General features: G+C 45.5%; 1 protein-coding gene across 1 annotated transcript in view; it reads left to right on the top strand.

The window, feature by feature from the left end:
* The first annotated feature begins 3,136 nt into the window (after window positions 1–3,136).
* The window catches only part of ACAN (aggrecan), a 34,066-nt gene continuing 14,683 nt past the window's right edge, over window positions 3,137–22,519 (top strand). Inside the window, exons 1-12 of the mRNA XM_073304164.2 lie at window positions 3,137–3,221; window positions 3,706–4,089; window positions 5,541–5,715; window positions 6,467–6,594; window positions 7,275–7,568; window positions 9,899–10,369; window positions 10,962–11,136; window positions 11,587–11,714; window positions 11,835–12,128; window positions 12,435–12,617; window positions 13,936–16,224; window positions 16,879–16,992. Of these exons, the coding sequence (XP_073160265.1) occupies window positions 3,152–3,221; window positions 3,706–4,089; window positions 5,541–5,715; window positions 6,467–6,594; window positions 7,275–7,568; window positions 9,899–10,369; window positions 10,962–11,136; window positions 11,587–11,714; window positions 11,835–12,128; window positions 12,435–12,617; window positions 13,936–16,224; window positions 16,879–16,992 (4,705 nt within the window). The 5' untranslated portion in view covers window positions 3,137–3,151. The remainder of the gene's footprint in view (window positions 3,222–3,705; window positions 4,090–5,540; window positions 5,716–6,466; window positions 6,595–7,274; window positions 7,569–9,898; window positions 10,370–10,961; window positions 11,137–11,586; window positions 11,715–11,834; window positions 12,129–12,434; window positions 12,618–13,935; window positions 16,225–16,878; window positions 16,993–22,519) is intronic.

The following is a 22,519-nucleotide window of genomic DNA, read 5'->3' as shown; positions in this document are numbered from 1 at the left end:
CTTTTGAGTGCTCAGTGACAATACCAGCCTATAATAGGTAAAAGCCCTGGAGGTGTTTTCAGACAGCCAGGGCCCATCATATTTGATTTCTCTGTTTCAGTGCTCTTTAAGATGCTTCAATTCCAGGTTTCTTCTGCAGAAAAACCCAGACAAAAGGATGCCTGTCTCTTTGCTAATCCAAGGCTATTTATTTTAAATCGTTTTCAGCATAACGCTGGCGCTGCTGAAAGGTTCCAGATTTTTGACTCTGGAGAAGTGACAGCTTTCTTTAAAGCTAGAACAGGTACAATGCAAGCTGTGACAGTATGAGTTTCCAACATGCTGACCCCACCAATGTGCCTTCTGCCTTGGAGGACTCCCCCACCACAACACCTGGGGATGATAGGGGAATTCCATCTCCATGGCCCATTCAATCCTTGGCCTCTCTATTGATTCTGTCATCAAGAGATCCAATTAGTCCCCAAGGCTGCTTATTGTAATTACATATTTTGCACGATGTGCTCACCTACCACATTAGAAACTGGACTGAGCACCCCTTTCCCCGCTCCCAATTCATTTAACGTACAGTGGATCGTCAGAGGGTAACAGCTGTATAGGACCACACTTCAAGTTGACAGGTGTAATTTTCAGCCTGAGGAAACATAACCTACGCTAGCTCTGATCAAGTTAGCACACTAAAAATAGAAGTACAGCCGTAGGAGGGACAAGCCCGTCTGAGACACTCGGGTGCCTATCCCCTCCCACCATTCGCTCTGCCTCAGCTACACTCTAGACTATATCTAGTGCACTAACTTGATTGGAGCTAGTGCAGGTATGTCTCCTGAGCTAGAATTTACACCTCCAGTGCTCAGTGTAGACATACCCTAAGTCACCAATGGCCTGGGCCTTATTAAAGCTAGGGACCTATTGGTGAAAGGCTCCCTATTACATAAACAATCTCCTGAGTCATGCTATCTCCAAGGATTTGTTCTTTCTAACAAACCAGGAATACATTGCCGACACTTGGCTTGAGTTTTTTCCCAGTGCTACAGTCCTTACCTAGAGACTAGAACTGAGTCTGTCTGCTTTTATGGCTTTGTGTCTAAAGTGGGACTCCAAGCTCCTTGGCATACAAATAAACAAATAACAGCCAGCACTGATCTTAAAATTTAACAGTGATGGGTACGTAACTTTAGCAGCCAGAGAGAAACTGGAGTGTTTCCTCATGATGCAAATTAATATCTTACTCCCTGTCTCTTGCTGGTTAACTTTCTACTCAACCTCTGCATTGCTGTTTGATAAAATGCCATGGGGGTACTGTGAAGACTGAGCAATGGCAGTCTTATGCTGGTGGGGTGGGGGTTGTTGTTTTTTTAATGTATTTATTTTATAGGGAGCTTTTGGTCATGGATGCTACAAGATAGATAAAAAATGTGTATGAAGTAAATATTCGTAAAAATGACTTTTTGTACTGCCTAGAGCCAGACACAATAAATAATACAATAGGAAAGATTGAGACTTCTCATAAATATTTCAGTCTTACCCTGCAGCACCCATTTCTGTTCCAGTCGTAGACACCCACATGACTCCTGGCTGGGATGATTTAGTCGGGGATTGGTCCTGCTTTGAGCAGGGGGTTGGACTGGATGACCTCCTGAGGTCCCTTCCAACCCTGATATTCTATGGCTCTCCTCAGTGTTGTCTGGCAGCTCCTTCCCCACCCTCTATGCACATAAGTCCTGACCGTCAACAACCCAAGTATTCCAAATCTGGGCCCACACACATCTCTGCCAATGCACCTCAGCCCTGACCTGCAGCAGCCCCTGCTAGTTCAATGTTTAGCCTCTCTTGAGTAGAGATTTCCAAAGGGTTTAATATTTGTTCATGTAGATAAAGTACCAGGTTGTGATTTATAAACACATTTTCTCTTTTGGCTTAAGTAGGATATGAACCGAGTTCTTCAGAAGTGAAAGCCTAATGACCTGACTTTATAAGATGTAATTTATATTTTCCCTTGTCCTGTGCCAAGGTTTCAAGTATGCTAGTTAATGAACTTTACTACTGAGCCAATAGATATGTACGCTGTCTCTCATAATGTTCTGTGACTGCAGCCACATCAACACTAGCTGGGCTCCCTCTAGCTTTCCGAAGACAAATAGCCAGCATTTGGATAGGTGACCACCAAGGAAAACCTAAATGATCCAGTAGGTGGGGCTCTTCCTTTTGACTCAGTGTTGAATCAGTGTTGCCCTGCAGAGTTAGTGGGTGCTGTGCCATCTTGTGAATGAAACATAAAACTGAGGTCCTGCCCACTAGTGGTTATTTAAAATCCCATGGCATTATACACAAGACTAAAGGCATTAACCTGGCTATTCTGGCCAAATTCCAGTTTGCATGATTCCTTTCTGCCTCCCTTCAGTCCTTCTGCCGTTTCACCTGGATACAGGACAGTCCTCCACTGTCTCTCTGAAACTGTTCTGAAGTGGTGAGTTCCCCTGATGAAGGGGATCCCTGCGCAATGTATATGTCATGTAGTCCTTACAGTGAAGTTGCTAAAGAGCTGTGGAATCCATTTGTATTTAAAGTGGTATAGACTGTAAAGGCAGGATTATTGGTTGTGTTGTGACCTTTAGCCTTTTCACCCTGAAGGGGCCAGACTTCCGCTAGAATAGTTGTACAAAAATTACATCCAAGCAGCTGGCCAAGGATTCCATGTTGGCTTAGTAGAGGAAGGATATTGGTAAAGTGAAGAAGCTTCTATTCCAGGTGGTTCAGGCAACGGTGTAGGGTTAGCTAGAGAGGGCATCTGACCAGTGGTCGTTGCTGGAATAGATGTAAAACAAATGAGAAACTCCATGGCAAAATTGTCTTTCTGAACAGAGGTGAAGATCACAAGAGAGAGTGTGAGAATAGAATAGTAATGTTACTGCACATAATGGACACCCTTGTTTGGAGCAAGATGCCTTGTCCCTCCCTCTATTAGACAAGGTGTTGCTCTGAAAACTCTCTTTTGTTGATGGTCATATGTAAAAAAACCCTGCCAGGGTGTGTTTGGGTACTGTAGGTTAATGGGCTTGTTCCCTCTTAAGAGTCCTTGAAGGGTCCATTCCCTTATAATCACCCAGCAGTAATTAACCCCTGCCTCTAATTTGTTGTTTGTTGCAGGTAAACTATGACCACTTTACTATTAGTGTTTGTGTGTTTGCGAGTCATCACTGCAGCCATCTCTGTGGAAGTTTCAGGTATGTACAGTCGGCGGGACCACTGTTCAGTCCAGAGGACCATACATGTAACAGGCCAACATGCCCCTCACACAGCAGACCCATGCAACTTTACAGGTCTACCTATGAGCTCACTAATTTCACCCACCATTGCCAAGGGCCTCCTCTCTGGGCTGCTGCAACGCCATGACATCTTGCTGTTGCTGTGCTTGGTAGGGTGGAAGATAGTCCCAACTTGTAACCTAGCGCCAAGGCCCCCAACCTACCTTCAATGTAATAGCATAATATTCCACCAGGGCTGTTACCAAGGCTCAGGGGCTGCTTTAGGAACATCAATTACTTCAAATTATATTATTAGAATATATACAAATAGATATATTTCCTAATATTGTGGGTGCAGATTTACAAGCTAGATTGAGGCTACTTTGAAAATGTTGGTAGTTATGACTGATGTGTGTTATTGATTAATCCTTGCTTTTTCTCTCTCCATATTGGGACTGGGCAGATCATGGTAACACACTGAGTGTGAGCATACCTGAACGGTCTCCCCTGCGTGTCATCCTGGGAAACTCTCTGACCATCCCCTGCTACTTCATCGACTCATTGGATCATGTCACCCCAGCCCCCTATACGCCTCCTCTGACCCCAAGAATCAAATGGAGCAGACTCTCCAATGGGAAGGAAGTCGTCTTACTAGTGGCCACAGAGGGGCAAGTTCGAATCAACACTGAGTACACGGAGGTGATCTCTCTGCCCAACTATCCTGCCATCCCCACCGATGCCACCTTGGAAATCAAAGCGCTGAGGTCCAACGACACTGGGATCTATCGTTGCGAGGTGATGCATGGTATTGAGGACAGCCAGGATACGATAGAGGTCATAGTGAAAGGTGAGGCCATTACTTCAACGTTTCCTCTTGGTGATAGTGTTGATGCTTACATTGATTTGCCTGTGGAGAAAGAAGGAGGAAGAAATCTGACCAGGTGCATTATGAATAGGAGTGGAGGCATTTTACCCTTTCCATGAGCATCTGGCATCACTCGCTGTCATAGACAGGATGCCAGACTTGATGGATCATTGATCTGATCTTGTATGTGAGCAGGATCCAAACAAGACAGGCCACTGATTTATTCTAATGTGGGCAGGATCTGGAATGCCATATTAAACAGACCATCAGTGTCACCCAGTGTGCTAGAAGATGGCACCAGTCTGTTTTGATATGGGCAGGAGATGGAACGCTGGATGAGATGGATGGTGGTCTGATGTGGTGTAGCAGGAAACAGGATATTGGACCTATGAGGATGTTTGGTCTCACCTAGTATGTTAGGAGATGGGATATTTTCCAGATGGCCCGTTGGCCTGTTTTGTTAGAGCCGTTCTTATGTTCTTTCAAGAAATGTAAAAGTGGTTTAGTTAGCTAATATGTAGACAATATAACACACAATTAACTTTCCCCCAGTTAACATTGTTACTCTCATCAATAAAATTGTGAGTAAGAAAAAGAGGGGCCAAGAAAGAAAGCATCCAAGAGGTTTAACCCTTCTTATGCCAGGCCTGAGTATGCATACAGCCACACACTCCTTTTAAAGGCCACTCTATATGGAATAGTATGGCTTAACTACATTTGCAGTACATATAACTATTCAAAGCACATTTGCTATAGTATAAAATGTATGTATCATCAAGGCAAGGACCATGCCTTCCTGTGTGTTTGGACAATGCCTGGTGCACTGGAGCCTCAATACTGATTTGGGCCATTGGACATTACCACATTCAAGACTATAATAAAATAGTACAACATTGTACTTATAACACACAAGTAGCCAATTTCCATAGAGTATTTTTACAACACTGTGCAATGCCATGCCAGCCACTTTAAATGTCTTGAAAGTTTTGGATCCTTCTGACGGGGATGTATTTGTTGCATTCTGGGATGTTGGTTTATGCTGAAGCAGTCAGCATTAAAACACTGGATTTAGATGTAGCATTAGGGTGCTCCAGCATCACAGGAGAAAAGAACCTGGACTGGACAGCAGGTCTGTTCCTGTAGATTTTTCTGTTCACCAAAGGGAGTACATCTAATTCCCCTTAAATTGAAGCCTGGTGGCCTTGGGATGGTGGAATATACCATGGGGAAGAACAGAGTCTCTTCAGGGCACAGTAGACTACCCATGCAATACGAATGATCTGTGGCAAACGCATGAGTTTCTACATGAGATAGAATGCCTTTTCTCTGACTTGCTAACCCCTTTGAAAGGGAAACTGGTGAGGGGCTGGTTCTTCACTGACTGATGTGTGTGTGTGTGTGTGTGTGTGTGCGCTGGTGGATGTGTTTTCCAGGAATCGTGTTCCATTACAGAGCCATCTCCACCAGGTACACTTTGGACTTTGAGAAGGCAAAGCAGGCATGTATCCAGAACAGTGCTGTCATCGCTACCCCTGAACAGCTGCAGGCTGCCTATGACGATGGGTTTGATCAGTGTGATGCCGGCTGGCTGGCTGATCAGACTGTCAGGTAATCAGCTGAAAGAGGGGAAGGAAGGTGGCCAAGAGGGAAGAAAAGAGGGCTATCCAGGCAGAAGGGGCTGGAAATGGGATACAGAGCCTTTCACACCTAGGTAATTAGTTTAAATCCTGTCTCAGGTAAATAATGACTAGCAGTTACCATCTGATAGTCATTTGGTGTGGAATGAGCTGGTGGATCTCAGTCCATTTCCCAGTAGGTAGGTGTCCACATCACAAAACCACTCCCACAACTGGCCCCCTTTTTTGGCAGTCACAGCTGAGAAGCTAAGGACTGAATGGCCCAGAGACTTGAGAGCGGTGGTTTAATCCCAGTCCCCGTGCCCTCTACTTTTGCCCATGTGAACTGCAGAGTTGCTATGCCAAGCTCAGCAGATGTGGCTCTATTTTGCACACTTCAGGTAGTCATCTAGCAGGGCTCAGAGGAGTCTGAAAACCAGCAACTCCCCCTGCATCAGTATCTTTGGGGAACATCTGGAGGATCCTCTCCCCTCACCTCCAATGTCAGGAATGGAAGGGAGCAAGTCCACTTCTCCTTCTTCTCCTGTCTTGGAAAAGTTCTGGGGGTTTGGTCTGCCTCCACTTCCTCCCTCCCCCCAGAATTCTGATTCTCCACCACCTGTTCAGGTTGTCCTGTTGCCTCCTGCACCACAGAGCTATGTGGCAGTCATCTTTCCAATGAAGCTTCTATCTGCTCACTAGACATTTCCTGTGCATGCTCTCTTTCTCACTCTCGCTCTCAGGTACCCAATGCACCATCCCCGAGAGGGTTGCTATGGTGACAAGGATGAATTTCCTGGAGTGAGGACCTATGGCATTCGGGAGACAGATGAAACATACGATGTTTATTGTTATGCAGAGGAAATGCAAGGTGAGCTTGGGTTTCTCTTATGTAATTCTCAAGGGACTGAGCTGGCAGTATCATGAGCATCCTCACTGCAGACAAGGATAAAACAAGAGGCAAAGAAGCTAGAAGTCAGAGACATTAGAGATTCAAAAGCCATGTGAGATCCCATCTAGTCCCATCCCCTGCCAAGGCTGGATTATCCCCTAAAGCCTATTTTTCTGGGCTTTGTCCACTCTGGTTTTAATTGATTAAAGCAATGGAGCTCCCATTATTTATGTGAGGGGACGATTCCACGTTCTGGTATCTCTCATTGGGAAATTATTTTCACAGGTGCTGACCACCCAGGCCTACAACTGAAGTCAATGGGAGCAGTGGGGCTCAATACCTCTGAAAACCAGGCCCCAAAATATTCCTTATCTTAATGTCATTGCATGAGTCCAAGTAGAACGTATACCCCCTTGTTCCTCCCTAGAAAATTTCTCTTCCTCTTTGAAATTTGCACCTTCCTAATATTTGTAGACAGTGATCATGTGCGTGTCCCCACCCTTAGTTGTCACTCCTCTAAGCTGTACTTATCTAGTCTCTTTAACCTTTTCTTCATCCCACCAGCCCCTAGGGAAGGAAAGCAAAGGGAAGAGAGAGGTAGATGGAAGAGGGATTAAACACTACAGTCAGTCCTTGAGTCAATGGCTGTGTGATTGCAGGTGAAGTCTTCTATGCCACCTCCCCAGAGAAGTTCACCTTCCAGGAAGCTGCAGAGAAATGCCTCAGTCTTGGGTCCCGTTTGGCCACCACAGGAGAGCTGTACCTGGCATGGAAGGCTGGAATGGATGTGTGCAGTGCAGGCTGGCTGGCAGACCGCAGCGTTCGGTATCCCATTTCCAAGGCACGTCCCAACTGTGGTGGGAACCTGGTGGGGGTGCGGACAGTGTACCTCCATGTCAATCAGACGGGGTACCCTCACCCTCATTCGCGCTATGATGCCATCTGCTACACAGGTGAGTTGCACTGGTTTTGTTGAATTAAGTACCATGCCTCCATCAGTACTTGTTAGCAACAGATTCCAGGAGCTGAGTATGGGGCTTCCCAGCCAGAGCTGAATTATCACACAGCCACAGAAACTAAAGATGAAAAACTCCTGTTAAGTCCCATCTTGTCCAATGCCTGATTGTCATGCTCTGTTTCCCAGTGCTGTGTCTACTTCTGGTTTTAGTGAGTCAAGAGACAGGACTTGGGAGACCATTTCACAGTCTATTCTATAAAAAAAAAAAATTAATAATAATAAATAATAGTAATAAATAATAAAAATAGTCACTCCCCTAAACTCCCCTCTACTTTTGGTACTTCCTTCAAATACTTGCGGATGGCTATGAGATCCCCTCTTAGTCATGACAGTGCAGGATTAACTCAAATATTATGGCGATGACCACCAACATAAGAATCAGATACATCACTTGTCATCTTTCCCCATCGATCATTTCTGTTGTCCATCTCTGAATGCCTTTGACTCTGTTGCTAGCCCCACCTCACAATTAACACAGAAAAACTTCATACCGTTTCACTTAAACAAGAAAAGCAGATGTAAATTTACAGGCGCTCTCCCCCTGCCCCTCCATTCTTGTCCAAGCAGAGAGAGAAGAGTTCAGAGCATATGTTAGCACTGTAGTACAACTGAGTGTTCTCAATGGGAGGTGAGTGTAATATGCCTCTATCCACTCCAGATTGTCAAACACCTTCCAAGTTTGATGGCTCTCCAGGAACCAGGCAGCAGAGGTCAAGATCTTACATATTAAGTAATTTAATATTATAGATAAGAGAGCAGAAAGAAAACAATAGGTCAGCTCCTGAGCAGCAGTGCTTTGCATAGTGCCTATGGTAGGGGTCCGTGTGCAAGGGCTCCATTTTGCATTTCCTTGGTCCTGGTGTAGCCGTTGTGAAAGGCTGGTTGCTCCGTGCTAGATTAGAGGGCTGCTTAGGCTGCAAATTTCCATAAGGGGCCCAAGTGGCAGCTAAGGATAGGCCTGGCTCATGGGCATCTCAGCTACACCCTCTATCTGCTAGCCATGCCCCTGTCCTGCTATACCAATTGCCAGCAGCAGGGAGGGAGGGTTGGGTGTGTCTACACCAGGTGTTGGAGGTTCAAATTCAAAATGGGTGGGGTTATCTTCCCAGGGCCAGTGAAGCCCACTTTGGGATCAGATTATGCCAGCCATGTGGCACAAAGTGGCCTCACCACACCAGCAAATCAGACTCAACATGTCAGTGCCCCGCAGTCTCTCTCAGGTGCTACTTATTAAACCACTTAATATGACAGGTAAGCATTTGAGCTTTGATGCCTGGATCTTGGAAGCCTCTCGGGTCTGTGAGGTACTGGCAACAATGAACTAGCCGGGTAAAGGATATGGAATTTGAAATAAACCAACCGAGAAAGCAAAGCAGCATTAGGGTGGAGGTCTGGTCGTATTTGTTCTGCAGTGTTTACTCCTGTTTTCCCAGCTCCCTCCATGCACTGCTCCCCAGCTCGGTCCTGCCTCAAAATAGGACAGGCACTTCCTTGGCTCTCCACATCTCTCTGTGCTTCACTCCCAGGTTCGGGCCTGCCTGCACTGCAGCATTACAGGAGCACTCCCTTTCCTCTCCCCATTTTGAGCTTTGTTTTTTAAATTACCTGCTGCTGGCACTAGAGGTCACAAAAGACTAGATTAGTGTGAGATGCGCTAGCAGATTAGAGTCAAGAGTATGGGGAGGTGGAGAGAAGGGCGCTCTGACTCCCTGACTCATATGACACTCCCCTTTTAATTCAATTAAATTCCACTGTAGAGCGCTTTAGAGAGAGGAGGAGCTGGAGGAGGGGAAATGGTCAATATTTTACTTTTTTAAAGGTAGAGTTTTACCCTCCAAACAGGGGCACCCGGTACCCAGCAGGCCAGTGCCCCACAGGCTCACTGAGTTCATTTGCAAGATGGACTAGCTCCCAGAGTATCCACATGCTCGCACCCATTGTGGCATCTGCTCACATGGTCTATATCTCCCATCACACATATGCCTTGTGCAATAGCATCTCCCTTCAGAACACCTGTACAACTACCCCATTATCTACCCTAGTTCTGATCACATCACCAGCCCCATCTCCCATCACACCCATCCTATCGCCTACCCAGGTTCCCATCAGAGCCCCCACAACCATCCGATCGCCCTCCCTGTCTCCCATCAGAGCATCCGTACATCCAGCCCCTTTCTTGAGTGTCCGCACATAGATTTGTTTCCAAAGCCTGGGCCTGTGTCCCTTGGAGACGCCAGTAAAGGAAACATTTGTTTCTTGTTGTAGACGAGGACTTTTTAGTCCCTGAGAACTTCACCATCTGGACCGTCACTCAAACCGAAGTGGAGATACCTCTCCCACACAATGTCACAGAGGAGGAAGCCCGAGGGAGCATTGCAACTCTAGAGCCAATCGACTTCACACCCACTGCCTCAGAGCTGGACGAAGGCTTTACAGTGACTCCAGACCTCTTTGCCACTGGTATCACTGCCGAGACAGCTTTCACGGAGGCAGAGAACGTGACTGAAGAGGGAGTCACAGCTGTATGGGTGACTCCTGAAGAGGTCACCATTTCGGTCCTGGACACTCTTTTCACCAGTTGGGCACCGGAGGTGAGCTCAGCGAAGGAGGACTTGGGGGTGACTGCCACGCCAGAACTAGAGTCTGCCTCAGTGGAAGAGATGATTGTGCAGGTGACAGCTGCTCCTGAGAGTGGTCTCATTCCTGAGCAGCCCATTTCTCCCATTTCTCCCACTGGTAAGTCACAGGGACAACAAGAAACCTCACAACCCATTTCCTCCAGGGCCAGCCACACCGCTGCTTCAGCTGACAAAATTGGAACACTGTCCATCTAGCAATGGATTTGGCTCTACTGGGGAAAGTGTGTCTGGTTTGGGCACTCCCAGCCTTTCCCCTGCCCCTAGAAGTTCATGGCAGGAATAGCTATCTGCCCACGGCCAGCAGCTCTCCTTCTGTGCATGGCACAGGAATGGTCAGGGGAGCCTGTAGGGCACCTCGTGAGGGTGTAGAATGACCCCCTCTGTCTGAGGATGAGAGCTGCATTGGCCGACACCAGATTCCAATGGTCTCTGTGCATCCCCCTGCAGCTGAAGGGGAGGTCACTGCATTGCAATCATTGTGGGGGGGAATGGGAGACCCCCAAGATAACCCCTCCTTTTATAGCCTCTTTAATAACAGCAGAGACTAGTAAACAAGGGACTTGGATCAATATGGCTCCAGGAGGTACTGCTCCTACCAGGTTGGTTTTGAAGGCCCTTCTTGAATATCCATCCAGGGTGCCTGGGGGTCTCCGTGTCCCTACGTCATTGCTCTCGCCCTTTTCCCCCAGGTGTCGTGTTTCATTACCGACCGGCCACCAGCAGGTATTCCCTCACCTTCACCAAAGCCCAGCAGGCCTGTCTGGATAACAGTGCTGTCATCGCCACACCCGAACAACTGCACGCTGCCTACCAGACTGGCTTTCATCAGTGTGACGCCGGCTGGCTGAGGGATCAGACTGTCAGGTAAGGGGAGGCCAGGTCAGGTAAAGATTACCTGAAAGAAACATTCAGCCATGAAACGGAGTCACCTGGGTTACAGCCAATGTGCCGCACAACCCCACCTGGACGCAGGACCCAGTGACAGCACAGTAGCACCTGACGTGGATAAAACACAGGTCGGTCTGTAGCGTAATGTGCTGCTGAATTGTGAACGTGTTCTCCACGTGTGCCACATTTTCCCATGTTGAGCATCCATGACATGTTTCCAAATCATACTGATGAAAAGTCCAATACAAGAGCTAGGTATTACCATTATTATTCTTGTTAAGGACTTTGGGCACCTCTAAATGCTCAGTATTATCATTATTCAGTGGAGAGCTTGCATCTCTTCCACAGGAACACCCACTGAGATTCTTCAATTGCAGTGTATGCAGGACCCTCACTGGGGCGGCCCCTTTCTTTCTGTTTTGGTAGATACCCCATTGTGACCCCAAGGAATCAATGTGTAGGAGACAAGGACAGCTCCCCAGGCGTGCGGACGTATGGCATGCGCCCAGCTTCTGAGATGTACGACGTGTACTGCTACATTGACCGACTGAAGGGTATGTTCTCCACATGCCTGTGAGCATGGCTGTTAGGGGGTGTGTGTAATGTACAGCGGATGGGCAGAAATATCCATAGTTGTATGTGTCAGTGACTCACACTTGACATTTTTCCTCCAGGTGAGGTGTTCTTTGCAACCCAAGCAGATCAGTTCACCCTCCTAGAAGCCCAGGAATACTGTGAGAGCCAGAATGCCACGCTGGCCTCTGTTGGGCAACTCCATGCCGCCTGGAAGCTGGGCCTGGATAGATGCCGCGCTGGCTGGCTTGCTGATGGCAGCATCCGATATCCCATTGTGACTCCACGTCCTGCTTGTGGGGGAGACAAACCTGGTGTGAGAACCATCTACTTGCACCCCAACCAGACGGGATTTCCTGACCCACTGTCAAGGCACCATGCCTTCTGTTTCAGAGGTACCGACCCACTCTTCAAAGCCATCTGCCATAGCACACAATGCTGATAGCACAGGGTTCTACGTTCATTTTACTCTCACAGAATTAGAAAATTTGAGATGGAAACAAGCTATGAAGTCTCCTCTGCCCCTACTTTCTCCAGTCTAATTTAGTCTATCTCCTATTAAGAGAAATGCCATGTATTTAATTACAGACCATTCTATGTTGCTTGTCACCCTGGTATTGGGATAGTTTATGAAGCAGCATCAGGCTTCTGAGAGATCCAATGCCATCATAGAAATTCTCTTCAATATCTTTCTGTTCCAGCCCTGCCATCTTTCGACAAGGATGAATTTGTTGAGGAGCAGATTGTAACCCAGGTGATCCCTGGTTTGGAGGAAGTGCCCTCTGGGGAGGAGACAACTGTGGAAATGGAGTTTGCCACTGAACCTGAAAATCAGACAGAGTGGGGAACAGAAGTCTTTCCAACTGACATTTCCTTGCTATCAGGTGGGTCAGGCAGTTCCCTGCGCCCAGAGACTAACCTGGCTGGCAGAGGAAACATTTAGGGCAAGGGCAATCCAGAAACAAAAATACTGTGTCCTTACCAAGGAGAATCCCTGTCTGAATCCAGCTGGGAAGTAGCCTGATGAGGTAGGAAGCTTTAAACTGCAGCTCTCTCTTCAGAGGGAGTTGGTTCTCTGGCTCAGTAATCCAGATTTACCTCACATGCACCTTTTAGCCAAGCTCTGAGGCCTAGAGCTCAAGCCATCACACCCCCGGATCACACAGTGAAACATGGTATTCCTCATGGATGCTACATTATTCACAGACAACCCAAGGCAAACGGGGATTAATATGAATGGAGAAAGGCTATTCTATGACAAGAAAGTGTGGGCTTTTAGTTACTTAGAGCAAATAAAACCAGGGACTCTCAGCTGTTCCAACTCTGCTTGTGACCAGCTTTTTGGTAAGGGGGCCTGGAGTGGTCAGCTGACCAAAAGTTTGAGGCATCTTTGGGTATTTTTAAGCTGTTAGCAAAATTCAGGTAGTTCATTATGGCCCCAAGTTTCAAAACCGCACGTACAGAATATGTACAAACAGTTACCACAAATGCAAGCGTCAATTTTGTACATGCCTTTTTACACACACTGTTCTGGAAAACTGAGCTCAGACTTTTTTTATTTTTTAAAACAGATGATTCGGTGCACTTCTTTTTAAAATAAATATAGTCAAAGCCAGCATACTGGACACATCAGCCAACCCTACACTAACAAACCAGTGCCAACAGCCCAGCATTCCTGAGCTATCCTACAATAACGCATCGATGTGCACGTAAAGAGGGAAAATCAGTCAGGAAACAGATTTCAGTTTCTGACTTTCAAGGGGTGGTGCAGCTTTACTGGAAGCAACACTGAGATAAAAAAAACAGCAGGATAGGTTTGGATTTTTTCTTCTTCTAGGTATTATCAGCAGAAACAGCAGCAGTTTCTATCTACTAATGGTTGCTGGAATGCTGGCTTTGTTCTGGTGATTATCCTTTGGGAATTTGTGTTGCATTTGTACTGTCACAGGAGGTGATAAATTGAACCACTTTTCCAGAGTTATTTGAGATAATCCTCATTAACAGAGTTTAGGGGAGGGAGGGCGATCTGGAAAGTGTATAGGATTTTCTGCCCTCATCCTCAGAGTCTGTCACTATTTTATTAGATGTCAGTTTTTATGCACAGTCAAACAGGAAATTTTCAATAGCTCCTTGAAACTAATTTGTAAAATCCTTCTTCCTCGCTCTCTCTCTCTCCCCCCACTTCCCCTGCTTCTTTTCCAGTGAGTCCATCAGCTTTCCCCCCTGTTAGTGCAATACCAGATGAACCCAGTGGAGAGACTGCTCTCAGTGGAGTGCCTTCAGGGGAGATATCTGCATCTGGAGTACTTGAAACCAGTGGTGAACCATCAGCTTCTGGAACATTTGAACCTAGTGGAGAGCCCTCAGGGATCGAAGAAAGCGGAGTGCCATCTGTAGACCTGGATTTCAGTGGACTTCCTTCTGGACTGCCGTCAGGCGATGAAAGTGGGCTGCCCTCGGGCATTATTGAAGTCAGTGGGTTACCTTCTGGCGAGGAAGAACTATTAGTGTCTGCTTCTGGAATCCCGGACCTTAGTGGGGTAACATCTGGACTTCAAGAAATCAGTGGAATTCCAGAAATCAGTGGGCTACCTTCTGGAGAAGTCTCTGGTGTTGAGCTTACTAGTGGTCTGCCTTCCGGAGAGTATGATGAAAGTGGACTCCCATCTGGTTTTCCAACTGTCTCTCTTGTGGATACTACTTTGGTGGAAGTTGTAACAACAGTAGCAGAAAGTCAACTGGAAGGAAAAGGAACAATTGGGGTCAGTGGAGAAGAAGACCTATCGGGGTTACCATCTGCTGAATGGGACATTAGTGGAAAAGTCAGTGGGTTGCCCTCAGGAGTTGATATCAGCGGAGCACCGTCGGGGATACCTGATATCAGTGGCTTTCCCTCAGGAATCGATTTCAGCGGAGCACCATCCGGGATACCTGATATCAGCGGAGCACCGTCTGGGATACCTGATATCAGCAGCTTTCCCTCAGGAATCGATTTCAGTGGAGAACCATCTGGGATACCTGACATAAGCGGCCTTGTAGACCTAAGTGGCCTCGTTTCTGGTGTTGATAGAAGTGGAGAGCCCTCAGGCGTTACCTTTTTAAATACCAGTTTGGTTGAAGTGACGACCCCATCAGTTACGGAAGCAGAAGCAAAAAAGTTTTTGGAAATCAGTGGATTGCTCTCTGGGGACGAAGATATATCAGGCACAGTGTCTGGAATTTTAGATATTAGTGGTCAGCCTTCTGGGCAAATAGACTTCAGTGGAGGGGTTTCTGGAGCTCCTGAAATGAGTGGACTTCCAAGTGGAGTAATTGACATCAGTGGAGAAACTTCTGGAGTTGAGGTTGTTAGCGGCCTGCCATCTGGAATTTATGATTATAGTGGACTCCCATCTGGCTTTCCCACTGTCTCTCTTGTGGATACAACTTTAGTGGAAGTTGTAACACAGACATCTGTTGCACAAGAGGTAGGAGAAGGGCCATCTGGGATATTAGAAATCAGTGGACTTCCTTCAGGGGAAAGAGAAATATCTGGAGAAGTGTCTGGAGTTATGGATATTAGTGGGTTACCATCAGGGACAGTAGACATCAGTGGAGAGCCATCAGGCATTCCATATTTTAGTGGAGACATTTCTGGAGTCACAGACTTAAGTGGAGAGTCCTCAGCAGTGACCGGAGTTAGTGGAGAGGCCTCCGGACTTCCAGGCGTCACCTTGGTCACTTCTGATTTGGTTGAAGTTGTGACAAAACCAACAGTTTCACAGGAGCTAGGTGGAGAAACAGCTGTGACACTCCCCCCTATTTTTGAGTCAAGTGGAGATGGCTCTTCATCTGGGGAAATTGGTAGAGAAGCCTCTGCATTTCCTGAAATTACTGTAGAAACATCTGGATTTCATGAAATTAGCATAGAAACATCTACAGTTCCTGAAACTAATGGTGAAACATCTGCATTGCCTGAAATTACCATAGAAATTTCTACAGTTCATGAAACCAGTGGTGAAACATCTGCAATAGCTGAAATTAGCATAGAGACTTCTACAGTACATGAAACCAGTGACAAAATATCTGCATTGCCTGAAATTAGCATAGAAACTTCTACATTTTACAAAACCAGAGGTGAAACATCTGTATTACCTGAAGTTAACATAGAAACATCTGGCATAGCTGTGGTCAGTGAAACTTCTGGAGCACCGGAAGAGAGGAGGGAAGATTCTTCAGGAACACCCACACACCCACTCTCAGATGTTTCAGGGGAAACCTCTGCTCCAGACGTTGTAATTAGTACCAGTATGCCAGACACTGAATTAACACAAGAGCCCATGGGTCCTGAAGAGGCCCAGCTTGAAATACAGTCCTCTACTCCCATGGTATCAGAACAAGAGACCGAAATAGCTGTTGTTCTAGAAACGTTAGAGATATCACCCACTGCCACTGCTATCTTGCCTCAAGTTTCACCAGAAGCCACCAATGTGCCAGAACCCACTGCAGAAGGTATTGTTAAAAATATGTATTGCTTTTCCAGCCCATCTTCTTTTATAGAAAAGGGTGGGATTTCCCTTTTTTATACAGCAAATAATTATTTTTTTTATTATTATTCACTAAAATAATGAAAAAGGGCATTTAAGAAATATTTTATCTGAACAAAAAGCTATAGGGATGTAGGATTTGCCACACCAGATCAGACCATTAATCCCTCAAGTCTACTATCCTGCCTCTCACAGTGGCTGATAAATGATGGAACAATCATAATGCACCTGGCTAAGTTGTGCAGCTCTGCACATGAAGGGAATGTGAGGGGTTGTTCTTTTCTCACACCTGCAGCAATCAGGTTATGCCCTGAAACACAAAATATCCAACTGCTTTTATCTTAACAAGCATAACTATCAGTGCTATTATTGGCCACACAATTATCCAGCCCTCCTCCATCCCCATTATTTGACTCTGACCTTCTGTGGCAGTGGAGTCAAACTAAAGTAGACTTAAACCAAAGAGAACTGCAGAGTAACATGGCAAGTAGAGAGTGAAGCAGCACTGAGCCATGGATGGCAGGTATCTCCCCCTTATGCAGCATCTGTAGTCATACTGCATAACAGCAAAAGGCATCAGTATAATTTGGCTGATATCCCTCTCTCTTGGGAGTTACAGTTATACCCAAGACATGTGATGAGAAGCCCTGTGGAGCGGGAACCTGCCAGGAAAGAGATGGAAACATCACCTGCTTGTGCCCGCCTGGGTACATGGGGGACCGCTGTGATATAGGTAAGCTCTGGCCTCTGTTTTGGTGGGGATGTGCAGCAACTCGAGAATATTTTTTAACCTAAAATGAGTGCTGCTGTGGATATGACCATGAGCACAGCATATCTGGAGGAAACCAGGAGGAGTTCACTTTCCTTTCACCATCATTGCTAAATGTTGCTCCAGCCCAGAGAAAACAGGGAAGCTCTGTTCTTCTCCTGAAGCCCTAGAGAAGGCAGCTACTCCTTCCACTCTGGATCAATAGGAGAATTTCATCCTGGCAATTGAGGGGGTGAGAGGAAGAGGCAGAGAAGCACTGTAGCATGGGATATTCTCCACTGTCCTATTTCCTTATCCCCTATCCTGACCTATGTATATATACCCCTATATCCAGAGCATTAGGAGCTATATGTACTAATGGATGGATGCCTTGTGTTTCATGATGTTTGTTATGGTGCAGTAGGTCTCCTATTGTGGACCTCCTGGCTTCTTCTGTGGCATTCAAGGGATTCCAAAGGTCAAAAACAAGCCAGCAAGAAAATCAGAATTTTCTGCTCTCTGAACTGCACCTGCTGGAGGCAGTATGTGCACATGCCAAACCACATTCCTAGTCCTCCATATTGTCCCTTGACAACTGTTGGCAGACAACACCTCACCTCCCTTTACTTAGCCTGGGTGCCCTTCTGCCACCAGAATCCAGCTGTCACTTCACTGTCTATGGCAGCTAGGAATTGTCATACCCAAAAGAGACCTTTTGGTGGACGTTCATCCCCATCCAAGGTGCAAGGCACTTTGCATCAGTTTGTCAGGCCCAACTATGCACTGGGAATGAAAGAAAATATATTTCTTCAAAGCTTTAAAGGAGGAGACGTGAACTGAGGTTCTGCTTGATGTATTGGGTCTTGTGCCTCTGTTTGCTGGAACTGGCTGTATCGGATGATGCACATGAGATGACGTCTAAATCAAATTAACTCGTATTTTTTATTGGCTCTTTTGGCACATGTCTGTTTCACTCCACTTTCAATCTGTGGATTGGTGGGCTCATTCACTGGCGTACGTATAAATTGTGACGGTACTTAAGATTGTGAAAAGAGCATGTGTCTTTCATGGCTGACAACCAGCTCAATATTATTCGAACAGTGAGGGTGTAAACTGCCTAACCTGATGTTACTGTGAAAAAGTCTTCCCTTAGCAATTAACCAGGAATTTTCTTCCACCGCGACCGCTTATCTGGCTATCGCTGCCTGTCAGGGTGCGGAGAACTAAGTCAAGGATAACATGGAATTCCTTGGCACTTCCCATTCCTGGCTCAGTTTCACTTTGATACCAAACCAGAATGTAACCTGTGCTAGCCCAAGTCAAGGTTGCAATATGCAAGGATGGACATGCACGCTGTATAAAATATGGGCCTCTTTTTAAGAAACTTTAGGTCTGCACTTGTGTGTATATTTTATGTGCTTAATTGTGCCTCTAAAGTTTTTTGAAATTTTACCTTCATATATATTTGCTTATATATGGTACAATCTATGAATGCAACCAGACTTGCTCAGTCATTTCTAGTTAAAAAAAAAACCACCATCATCATAGCCCCCAGAACTACTTTCTCAATTTACTTTAACTCAATTAAACCACTAATGCATACTGCTTTGGGTTAGGCAGGGGCTTTTTTTGGAAGCAGCGCTTCTACTGGCTGGAGCAGAGAGCTGGGCTCTAATTCCATACCTGCCACTGAATCACAGAGGAGTCTTGGGTAAATCACTTTACGTTTCTGTGCTTCACTTTTTGCATCCAAAAATAGAGATGTTAATAATTACCTGCCTCTGAGGTAGGTTGCGAGGTTTAATTCATTTCTGTTCATAATGCAATTGATAACCTCAGGTGGATGATGCTATAGTGATACAAAGGATCATTATGTCTATGAGGTCTCAATTGGCCATCAAGCTTGTTATATTTCTGATACATCAGTGCTCTCTTGCTCTCTCCCCACTTCCTTCTCTTTGATGTCTTACTAATAAAATTTTTATTTTGTCTGGTACTTTCTTTGATGGTGTATCCCGTGCATGTGATCGTCACTTCAAACCCCGCCCATACCTTCGGTAGCCAATCAAACGGCAGTCTTTCCATGTTTGCAAGGTTACCAGCATGACTTGAGATATAGTTCAGATATGAAGGACCAAGCCCTGAAATCAGAGCCTTGTCACTTCTTAATACATATAGATGGAGAACAGGTGACAGGAGCCAGCCTCTATCTTCATGAAGCTTCAGTATTGTGGAGGCTACATGACTCACTGGACTCTCCTTCTCATTTGAGTTGTAGTCTCTTCCCTTTGCTCATGAATCAGTGAAATCAAAGGATTCCAATATCCCACTTGCACTTGTTCTCTACACTGTCACTGAGGGGACTATTCAGGACTCACCTGAGTACCTCAGCATGGTAGCAGGGGGCCCATGCTGCAGGGAGTGGTGTGGGTGATTCTGTAGGGGGCACTCCTCCTTATGAGTAAGTATTGACCATGGTACCCCAGCACAGTTCTAGGTGCACTGTGCTGCAGGGAGAGATGTGATTTAGAATCTGTGTTCAGTGACTATTCCAGCATTCAAGCAGAAAATGTGCCTTTTGGGCTAGTAAAGCTCATTTGCGAACATATTCATGGAGAGTGAAATTCACCAGTGGGCAAAGAGCCCACACAAGTCCTATTTCAGAGCCGAACTTAAGGGATGCCTGGTCCTTGTACTAGACTTCCACAAAAGGGTGAATTTAATCTAGAAATAAGACCTAAATGTGTAAACAAAGTGATTTTTTTAAGATGGAACAAATATTCACAAAGATTATTTTGCAATGTTAGCCCAATTCTACTATAAAGATAGTATTCAAAGTGCTTTGGGATCCTTTGAGATGAGAGATGCTAGAGAAATGAAAGGGAGAATCTGCATATTGAGAGCAAAAATAGTATTTAATAATGGACCTATGCTGCCTCCTTCTTCTGGTTCTCCTGGTGCATCTTGTCTTCCTAATCTAGAAAGTGAGCTCTTTGGGACAGGCACTGTCTTGATAGCTGTGTCTGGTGCTGTGCTGACCATTGGTTGGTGCCAGAAGAATAATCAAAAAAGATAATTAATAATAAAGCAGAATGGAATCTACTTCATCTTGCAAGAAGGAGCCCAAAGCAAAGACCCAGCTGAAGTGGGCCTTTAGTGCTAGTTTTTCATATAAATTCCTACTATGCCTACTTTGGTGAGGTTTTCAAGTGGATTCAGTGATCAGTTTTTTTAAAAATGAAAATTTCTCTCCTCTACCATACCATATGATTCCCCCAAGATATCAACGCCAGAAGCCAAAGTCGGAGTTGTGTCAGCCAGTGGATTGAAGGTTAACCCTTGGATGCTGGCATTTTCCAGGCTTCTAGCCAAGGAATGCTCAGGTCCATGTGGGCATGTCAGTTGTCAGCAATCTGTTATTGCCCTCAGAATTAGGGTCCCACAAGAGCCTCAAATTTGCAGGACGACCCGGGGGGGGCAAGTGGGGCAATTTGCCCCAGGCCCCGAGCCCCACAAGGGCCCCCCATGAGAGTTTTCAGTGGCAATTTGGCAGCAGGGGGTCCTTCTGCTCCATGTCTTTGGCGAAGTACCCCAAAGACCCAGAGCGGAAGGACACCCCCCCACCCAGCTGAAGACCCCAGACCCCATGAATCCTCTGGGCGGCCCTGCAAATTTGAAGTCTTGTTCACATAACTGGTCTCTTCATCCAGACTCTTGCCAACTGTGTGCAGAAGCCTGTTACAATTGGCAAAATTGGAGGGCACACAAGTATTAGCAAAAATACTGTACTGGCATTTCAGTGAAAAAGCTGTGGTTTACATCTTTTGAACTAGCTGATGGTTTTAAAGACTTCAGTCAGGTCAAGGAAAAAACTGACATTTGCTGAAATGTCAGCAATTTACCAAAAGATTTGCATCTCTCTGGATCTGCTGCCCATCCAGCCAAAACAGCTGAAGTGTATTAGGTGATTTTGAAGGAGTCCTAATGGGTGAAATGCTTCTTTATGGCCTGAAGGATATATTTTATTGATTAAAAGAAAGCAGTAGAAGAATAACCTTTTTAAAAAAATCACACAAGTGATTCATACAATTCTATTTAATGGGAGAGTCAGGCTATGAAGGAGGGTAAGGTAGCTCTAACAAGTTCCAGCTGAGATCTGGCAGATGTCTTTACTGGCCAATCCAGTTATTTGGTGTCTGTTGGCTGTTTTATGACATTAAGTCAAAGGCTTATTTGCTTATGGAAAACCAGCTCTGAGGATACAACCTAAAATAATGGCCTGTTGTACAGATAAAGTGAGTTTTCTTTTACATATAATATTGTGGAGCCAAGGATTCCCGAGATTCCTGAGCTCTCAGTGCTTGCAATCAAGTCATCACTCGTAAACATAGCACTGAGAGGGAGAACCACAAAATAAACATGTTTCCTGATAAGTGTCTGAGTTTTGTAGTTTAATAGAATATTTTCTATGTTGTGGCAGGTTATTTTCTCCTCCTCTGTATCCTGAGGCTTAAATTTCATTTTTTTTATATATTTTTCTATGGCTTAAATCAGAGAAATTAGACTCTTTCCATCTGCTGCCAAGTCACTACTCAGTTGTACTATTGCCAAGAGCCATTACTTATCTCTCACATCTAAAAGAATTGTTTTCTCCAGCTGCTTCTTTTCCACTTTGATCAGGATCTGGCAACAGAGGTAACGTGTGAATGGAGTTATCTTTTAGATGCCACCTTACTGGCTTTGGGATCTTCTTCCCTGCTTAACCCACCAGATCAATGTTCATAATATTCCCAAAAAGAAAAGGAGGTCTTGTGGCACCTTAGAGACTATCCAATTTATTTGAGCATAAGCTTTCGTGAGATACAGCTCACTTCATCGGATGCATACCATGGAAGTACCATGTGAATATGATGAGAGTCACGTCTCACTGCGAAGTTGGGGTGCTGCATCCATACTGACAACTGTTTTCCAACCAGCCTGGATGAATTAATCTGATTGTCCACCGGGTGCAGACAGGGTCGCACCCGCCGATAAGATGCTCTCCCTTCCGAGTCTATTTCCACGGTATGCGTTCGATGAAGTGAGCTGTAGCTCACGAAAGCTTATGCTCAAATAAATTGGTTAGTCTCTAAGGTGCCACAAGTCCTCCTTTTCTTTTTGTGAATACAGACTAACACGGCTGTTACCCTGAAACCTGTCATAATATTCCCAGGAATTCCTGGAAACCAAAAGCTATGATTTCTGGCAAGATTTTCTTGGCTCTCTAAAAAAATATTGTTTAGTTGGTCTTTTGAGTCTCTATTTAGTGGTTCATACACACCAGGAAACCCCATAAAAACAGGTCAGTGTGGGGGCTGTTGTACACTTTGAAAATGTGTTGCTTTTCAAGCTGTAGAATGGAGTCAGGATTTTGGATGCCAGATTGTATTTCCAAACAGATTACTCTCATTCCCAAGAAAACTGTAGGAATTTTTCTATGTTAGAGTGGTGTTTCATATCCTTCCTGCTTGCA

Source organism: Lepidochelys kempii, chromosome 10, assembly GCF_965140285.1.
Source record: "Lepidochelys kempii isolate rLepKem1 chromosome 10, rLepKem1.hap1, whole genome shotgun sequence".
Classification (NCBI taxonomy): Eukaryota; Metazoa; Chordata; order Testudines; family Cheloniidae; genus Lepidochelys; species Lepidochelys kempii.
The sequence above is the reverse complement of the archived record's forward strand: the minus strand, read 5'-3'. Positions and strand labels throughout refer to the sequence as shown.